Source organism: Colobus angolensis, unplaced genomic scaffold, assembly GCF_000951035.1.
Source record: "Colobus angolensis palliatus isolate OR3802 unplaced genomic scaffold, Cang.pa_1.0 Scaffold150, whole genome shotgun sequence".
NCBI classification, from domain to species: Eukaryota; Metazoa; Chordata; class Mammalia; order Primates; family Cercopithecidae; genus Colobus; species Colobus angolensis.
The window spans coordinates 2,392,166-2,400,801 of record NW_012114600.1 but is presented as its reverse complement, the minus strand read 5'-3'; the positions used below and the strand labels follow the sequence as shown (position 1 = coordinate 2,400,801).

Sequence of the window (8,636 nt, the reverse complement as noted above, 5' to 3'; positions counted from 1 at the left end):
TTTTTTTTTTTTTTTTTTGAGATGGAGTCTCACACTGTCACCCAGGCTGGAGCACAGTGGTGCGAACTCGATTCACTGCAAACTCTGTGTCCCGAGTTCACGTCATTCTCCTGCTCAGCCTCCCAAGTAGCTGGGACTACAGAAGCCCACCACCTCACCCGGCTAATTTTTTTGGTATTTTTAGTACAGTCAGGGTTTCACCGTGTTAGCCAGGATGGTTTCGATCTCCTGACCTCATGATCCACCAGCCTCAGCCTCCCAAAGTGCTGGGATTACAGGTGTGAGCCACCACATCCAGCCAACAACTTGTTTTAATAAGATCCAAAATTAACCACCAAGTCATCAGTAGTGAGGAACAACAGTAGAGCATGGTGGTTAGACCAGAGCCTCCTCTAACTTTTTAGTCCCTTTATGTTAATTCAAAAAATCCAGGCAGATGTAGGCCTGCACCAGAAAACTCAACCTGGCAAACAGTGTTCGTGCTGCATTTCAGCTGCCACCATTCCTTTTGGCCAGACGCCTTTGTACAGTGAACTCTATGCACAACTGTACATGGTCTTTTTAGGTTAAAGAGAACACAAACCCCAGAGTTAGGTTGTCTAAGGTGGAAGCCTACCTCCAAAACCTCTTTACTACATGATGTAGAACCTACATTCAGTTTCTTCTTTTTTCATTTAGAAAATAGGGATTATTATAGTGTGTATTTCACATGACAATTATAAGGAGGGTTAAATAGGAAACTTCTAGTGCCTTATGATATTGATTATTTGCAACAAGTAGGTCAAATGTTAAATGGAGTATTATACAACTCCAAAAGCCAGAAAGTCCCATTCACAATTATACGAAACCTCAATGAACAAGAAAGCTATGTAAGTGTTGCAAATGTAAAATTGCTTAATTATACTTGACATAAACCTAAAGAACAAAATCATGAAACCCATTAAGAAGTATTCATGAGTCACTCATTCATGCTTTGATTTTGGATTGGAAATGAAAAGAAAGATAGGCAAAGTGGTTCCTGCTTTTTGAAGAATAATTTAACCTGTTTCTCTGAACACAGAGCAAACGATTTATAATGTAATTACCACATCCTTAGCATTTCTCTTCATATGAAAAGAACTAAGCAGCCCAATGGCAAAAACCTAGACCTCTCAGCAAATGGATCTGTTTCCAAATAGGAAATGGGACATATATCTCCACCCACTAAAAAATTATGAAAAGCATTTCAAGAACACCTCAGGCTCTAGCACCATGCCTGGTATAAGAAATATTTGCCAAATAAATGGATTCCATTGTGTGCCTTAAGAAATCAGAAGCAGTTGCCTATGGCCCACCACCCTGAACACAACTGATTTCATCTGATCTCACAAGAAATCAGAGGCAGTAGGCATCTTCCTGCTCATTAGTACCTGTGATTCCTTTAGTCCCAAGTTCATGGCAAGTTTCTTTCGGTCTGTTTTGCTGATATATTTCTGTTTCTGAAACATTTTCTCCAGAGCCTTTCTCTGGTCCTCAGAAAAGACAGCTCTTCTTAAAATGCCCCTCCGAGCCTTGGAATTAGAGTCCTGTGTCAGGAGAGGCAGCACACTCTCTTCTCCTGGAGTCGAGGGAAAAAGATACAAAAGCCCAGTTAGCTTCAGAAAGAAGTCAGTCTTTTGTAGGACAATATGGTATCCTCCTACTCTGCACTATGGCCAAATGACCTCAATTCAACTCTGCTCACTTAAAGCAGTACTTCCTAATCTCTTTTTGGCTATGGACTCTGATATGGTCTGGCTCTGTGTCCCCACCCAAATCTCATCTTGAATTGTAATCCCCACGTGCTGAGGGAGGGACCTCGTGGGACGTAACTGAATCATGGGGGTGGTTCCCCCGTGCTGTTCTCATGAAAGTGAATGAGGTCTCATGAGATCTGACGGTTTTGTGAGGGGCTTTTCCCCACTTTGCTCTGCACTTCTTTCATTCTTTGCCTTCCTGCTGCCATGTGAAGAAGGACATGCTTGCTTCTCCCTCTGCCATGATTGTAAGTTTCCTGAGGCCTTCCAGTCATGCTGAACTGTGAGTCAATTAAACTTCTTTCTTTTATAAATTACCCAGTCTCTGGTATGTCTTAATTAGCAGCATGAGAACAGACTAATATAGACTCCTTCAAGAATCTGATAAATACTCTTTGCTCCCCAGTGCAGGGGAAATGTACATTTGCTCATCCTTCCAATTTTGCATGCCACATCAGACAGCCCAAGGTCCCAGTTACAAAGCCCCAATGTGGATTAAGTAGTAGGTGATTTAAAAACTTCATTTTTCTGTAATTCTTCATTTGTTTATTTACTCATTTTTTCAACAAAATTTTGAACACTTACCATATGCCAGACACTCTGCTCAATATTACACAATGAGAAATAAGACAGATATGTTTAATTGCCCTCATTACCTGTAAAATATTGTAGAAGGGCATTTATTGAACTAGCATCACAAATGTGTTGTATTCCTAAAGAGGGAGATTTGGGAACACAAAACAAGGGGTCTAACATAAACCTGGGACAGAGAAAGCTTGCAAAAGTCAGAGATGTTTAATCTGAGAAGAGAGAACTGAAGGGCTCTCAGTCACTCCCCTGCAATTCCACTGATCATCAACTCCTTGAGGTCAAAAAGGCAGAAACTCCTCTTTCAAAAAGGCACAATACTGGTTCCCATGCTCTGAGAGTTTATAGGCTTTCGTGGTTCATTCACTCATTCTGCTTCCCAGGTGTGGCAGGCAGAGAAATGGCTCTCAGAGATGTCCATGTCCTAATCCCCAGAACCTGTGAATATGTTATGTTACATGGCAAGGGGAATTAAGGTTGCAAATTGATTAAACTTGCTAATCAACTGACCTCGAGATGAAGTATCCTGTATTATCCAGGTGGGCCCAATGTAATCTTAAGATTCCTTATAATTGGAAGAGGGAGCCAAATTAGGAGATCCTAGTCAGAGATTTCAAGATGCTACATTCTTGCTTTGAGGTTGGAGAAAGGGGCCAGAAGCCAAGGAATGCAGGCAACCTCAAGAAGCTGGAAAAGATAAGAAAACAGATTCTCCCCAGAGCCTACACAACGAACACAGCCCTGCTTGATTTTAGCCCTGTGAGACCCATTTCAGGGTCTGACCTCTATAACTATAAAATAATAAGTACTTGTTGCTTTAAGACACTCAGTTCATGGTAATTTGTTACAGCAACAATAGAAAACTAATACATTGGGTGTCAGGCTCACAGAGCCAATTGCTGAAGAAAGCAGACAAAGAGCACATGGTTCCCACCCTAAAGGAGCTCACCTTCTTATCGGAGGGGTGACTCATGAACATTAACTCTGTAACATAGCGCCAGGAAGGCAGGCTTACGGTTACAGCTACTGTGCATTCTGGTGCTTAATAATTATTTACTGAATAAACAAGTAAATGAATGTCTTAAGTACTAGAATAGAAAGATCTGCAAAGTGCACTGGCATCACAGAGGAGGAAATGATGAATTCAGAGAAAAGAGTCAGGTCAAGTCAAGTCTAAAAGAACAATACCGTTAAAGAGGGAAAGAACCAAAGCCAATTCAAACAGTTACTAGTATGTCTGAAAGCACAAGGAATAAAGTCTATGCAAGCAAAAGTAAGCAGTCATCAAGTCTGCAGAAAGGCATAAAGCAGAAGCTGCAAGAGGGCAACCATATCCAGTCTGCAAATGGGCTTTTTTTGGTCTTAGCATGTTGGTTAAGAATTCTCATTTAGTTATACACATTTAAAAAGCGGGAAGTTCCACATAAAGTCCAGGTTTCTGACACCTCTTCAAAGGTAACCACACTGGGCTTAAAGTGAGTAGCAGGTGCCTCTTTTTTATATGGAACATGTGGCCCCAGTTTGCCACAGTCTTGCTTAGCTTGTTTTTTACCTGCCAGGCCTTTGAAGACATTTGGACCTCTAAAGTGGAATGGAGTCAGATAATAGAGAACTGCAAGGGTTTGGGTAGGTAATGAAGATCAATAGAAGTAGGACAGGACATAATAATAAACATACACTGAACACCACCATTAATGATTACTTTGTGTTAAGCCACTGACATGCATTATTTCATTTAATTCTCACATTGAATCTATGGCATGAATGCTACTATTACTCTCTCCATTTTACAGAAATAAAATGAAACTTAGGAAGGTTAAGTAACTTTGTTCAACGTCACAAAACTAGGGTTTCAAACACAGGAGACAGATACCACAATAAATGTACTAACCCTACACAATACTGGCATTATCTGATTCGTATTTTAGAAGGAAAATGACAACAAATCTTGTCAATTTGGCTTCTACAATGTGACAGCTTCCTTTTATATTTGTCTAAAAGATTACAAACATCTCCTGGCTAAGCCCTAGGTTACATCTCATTACAATTCATCCTCACTCTGCAAAGTGAACCACTAACTTCTCCCTCTTTCCTTCCAGCTCTGTAACTCTGTGTCTTCTTTGAATTGCCATAACCTTGAGATTTTATCAAGCCCAATTCTCTATAAAGGTCCACTTTCATTGATGCCCCTCCATTCATCTTCACATAGGATGTTGGTTATTTCCCCTGTTACATCACTAATTCTTTTGGCTTGTCTCATACCAAGATCATATCTTGAAGTCAGACTTTGACAACTAGATTCACTATTCTTTATCAGAGATTTAAGCAGTTTTATGAAATACTGATCAATAATAAAAATATTCTGAATATCTCAATATGTGCATCTTTTCCTAAGTGCGTTTCTTCTCTGAACATTCCTTGGTTTGGATCTCAGCCCCTTACACACATGTCTTAAAGCAAGTTATTCAGTCTCTTCCAGCTGATTTTATAAGGCTGCTCCCAAGATTCAATGAAATAAGATAGCAAAATTTCAGTGCTTAGCTCACATTAAGGATCCCACAAATCTACTTCGCTTCCCATTGTTGGATTTTATTTGATCTTTACAAGAATCATATGCCACAGATATCCCTCACTATAGATGAAGAAGTGTTCAGAGCAGTCAAGGTACAAAGACACACAAAGGACATGGAACAAAGCTGGCACCAAGATCTTCTGAATTCAAATCAGTGGCTCTTTCCTCTGCACTGTGGCATTCTTAATTTCTAAATGTGTCCAACACATAATTATTACAGCAATAAGTATTAAAAATTAGGAGAAAAAATAACTATACACTGGTAAAGAAATGCATATGTAAATTATCCACTTGGTAAAATTTAAATGAATCATTAAAGATGAGAACTATGAAGATTAGGCAGCAGCAAAGAAAGTACCTACACTATGATTTTTAAAAGTATGATATTTAAGATACATATTATGTTCACAACTAAGCAAAAATGCAGAGAAAAAACGGAAAAGACAAAAGTAAACACAAAATTGTGTCATTGTATTATAGAATTCTGGACAAATAATTCATCTCCACTGTCCATGTTTTAAGTGGTTTTAAGTGTGGTTCTATTTTCTAATGAAAACAGGCAAGCATTGTAGCAACCTTTTTGGGAATAACCTGTCAGTTACCGAGTTGTTGTTGAGCAATAATCAAAGATGAATCCAAATCCATCCTTAAGGTGTTCACAGTTGATAAGGAAAAGTCCAAAAAGAATACAGCCACAATACAGTGGGATGAGACCACAGCACAGAAGGCATTAGTGCACCAGATAAGAAGCCACTGAATTAGGATGGTCAACAAAGTAGGTCCTAAGAGAGAGCAGCACCTAGAAGAACAGCAATTCCTCTTGCTGGCACACGAGGGAAAGGCAGGTAGAGGAATTAGCATTTGCAGAGGCATGAAGCCAGGTGAAGATAAGTGTGAAACATGGCAGACCTAAGAATCTCACACAATCTAGTATTTCTGGATTGCAGGGTATGACTGGAAAGAACACAGGAGAAAAGTTGGAAAGACAGATTAGGGTCAAGGATGCCTGAAACAAGTTTAGGTTATAACTTGTCAAGGGAAGCCTTTCAAGAAGGACATAACCAACCTAGCATTTTAGAAAGGCAAATGTCCTCTGAGTTAAAAAAAACCTTTTATGTCTATATACAGGGTCTAAAACAAATTTATGGTAATGGGAAAAATATATACCCTTTTTTTTCTAAGTAGAATTTGTATAAGTAAGGCTCAAGATTCTATTCATTTTGGCTCTTCTTCACCAATATCTATAAGTTAAAATAAAATAGCAAGGAAATAAAACTCACATAAATGCCCCTAAAAATTTTAGTAGCAACCCATAGGTTTCCCTAACAAGTTGTTTTTAAGTAAAGAAAAAGATTTGTTGCGGGAAGTCAGGGACCCCAAAAGGAGGGACCGGCTGGAGCTGCGGCAGAGGAACATAAAATGTGAAGATTTCATGGACATTTATCGGTTCCCAAAATTAATACTTTTATAATTTCTTAAGCCTGTCTTTACTTTAACCTATGAGCATAAATTGTGAAGATTTCATAGACATTTATCAGTTCCCAAATAATACTCTTATAATTTCTTATGCCTGTCTTTACTTCAGTCTCTTAATTCTGTTATCTTTGTACGCTAAGAATGTAGGTCCCCTCAGGACCACTATTGTACAAATTGATTGTAAAACCTGTGTTTGAACAATATGCAATCAGTGCACTTTGAAAAAGAACAGAATAACAGCGATTTTCAGGGAACAAGGGAAGACAACCATAAGGTCTGACTGCTTGCAAGGTTGGGCAGAATACAGCCATATTTTTCTTCTTGCAGAGAGCCTATAAATGGATTGCAAGTAGGGAAGATATCGCTAAATTCTTTTCCTAGCAAGAAATATTAATAATTAAGACCCTGGGAAAGGAATGCATTCCTGGGGGCGGGTCTATAAATGGCCACTCTGGGAGTGTCTGTCTTCTGCAGTTGAGACAAGGACTGAAATACGCCCTGGTCTCCTGCACTATCCTCAGGTTTATTAGAGTGGGGAAAAAACCTCACCATGGTGAATTTGAGGTCAGACCAGTTCTGTGCTCTCGAACCCTGTTTTCTGTTGTTTAAGATGTTTATCAAGACAATGCATGCACAGCTGAACATAGACCCTCTTCAGGAGTTTTTGATTTCACCCTTTGCTTGTGATCTTTGCTTTGCCCTTTGCCTTGTGATCTTTATTGGCCTCAGAAGCATGTGATCTTTGTTCTCTCTTTTGCCCTTTGAAGCATGTGATCTTTGTGACCTACTCCCTGTTCGTACATCCCCTCCCCTTTTAAAGTCCTTAATAAAAACCTGCTGGTTTTGCGGCTCAGGGAGGCATCACGGTCCTACCGATATGTGATGTCACCCCTGGAGGCCCAACTGTAAAATTCCTCTCTTTGTACTCTTTCTCTTTATTTCTCAGCCAGATGACACTTTGGGAAAATAGAAAGAATCTACATTGAAATATTGGGGGTGGGTTCCCCTGATAAAGATTCCCAACAAGAAAGCCTACAAATAAATTATTCTTACCATTGTAGTATATATTAACATTTGGGGCATCATCAACCCAAACTAGCCCTTGATCTTGAAAGGTGAGACCTGGAGTGGCTGTAAGGATCAAAGGATTAACTACTGGGTTTGGTCCTCAAGTTTCAGTGCCCTATAACAAACAAGAACTCAACCAATAGACAAGCAAAAAAAAACACCAAAAATAAAGAATATTATAATTTTTCCTTCTTTACTAGTTGTCTGGTTTCTTTTAGCACTGGCCTCAATACACAAATCAAGCTTGTTCTCATAAAGTGATGTAATGTGGTTCCTACAAGAAGCATATGACAATGCTGCTATTCCTAAACCACCACTGATGCTCCTTCCCATGGCTCACCCATGTCTTTTTATGGGCAATCTCTGGATCTAACCACAAACTACATTGATGAACCCATACCACTTTCATACCTTCTAAATATACATGTAAGCCCCTAAATTTTATGTCTCCAAAACACATGTCCAGCTATTCATAAATTTATGACAAATGTCTGACTTTTATGGATACTTCCAGGTAAACAAAAATAAACAAACAATATAAAAAGAAACAGGCATGGAGAACAAGGCATGTAGCAGAAATGAGGCTTTAAAAGCTGGAGTCACCAATTCAAGGAGCTACAGTCTCTATCAGTTCGAGGATATTATTATTATTATGCAGCTTCCACATATATTTGGGCTTACATGTGCCGACATATGTGCCAACTACATGCATTATGACATGTAATCTTTACAACAATCCCTGGAAGAAGAAATTATTTCCCCCATTGTTTACAGGAAAAACCTAGGTTCTAGAAAGTTAAGTTGTGCAATTAAAGTCACACAGCAAAGCAGAGGGAGACAAATCAATGCCTTTGTCAAATTACATCAAAGATCATCAAAGGTTCGAGTGGGCAAGGAAAGAAGTGGGGAAATGGGAAGAGTCACATTAAAATAGCAGAATGACTCAGGATAGGCTGGGTGCAGTGGCTCATGCATGTAATCCCAGTACTTCGGGAGGCTGAGGTAGGCAGATTGCCTGAGGTCAGGAGTTTGAGAACAGCCTGGCCAACATGGTGAAACCCTGTCTCTACTAAAAATACCAAAATTAGCCGGGCGTGGTGGTGTGTGCCCATAATCCCAGCTACTCAGGAGGCTGAGGCAGGGAGAAGTGCTTGAAC

General features: G+C 39.5%; 1 protein-coding gene across 1 annotated transcript in view; it reads right to left on the bottom strand.

Annotated features, from left to right (window-relative positions):
• Positions 1–8,636, bottom strand: part of DBX2 (developing brain homeobox 2) — a 41,128-nt gene that overhangs the window by 11,120 nt on the left and 21,372 nt on the right. The window contains exon 4 of the mRNA XM_011936111.1: positions 1,410–1,597. Within this exon, the coding sequence (XP_011791501.1) occupies positions 1,410–1,597 (188 nt within the window). The remainder of the gene's footprint in view (positions 1–1,409; positions 1,598–8,636) is intronic.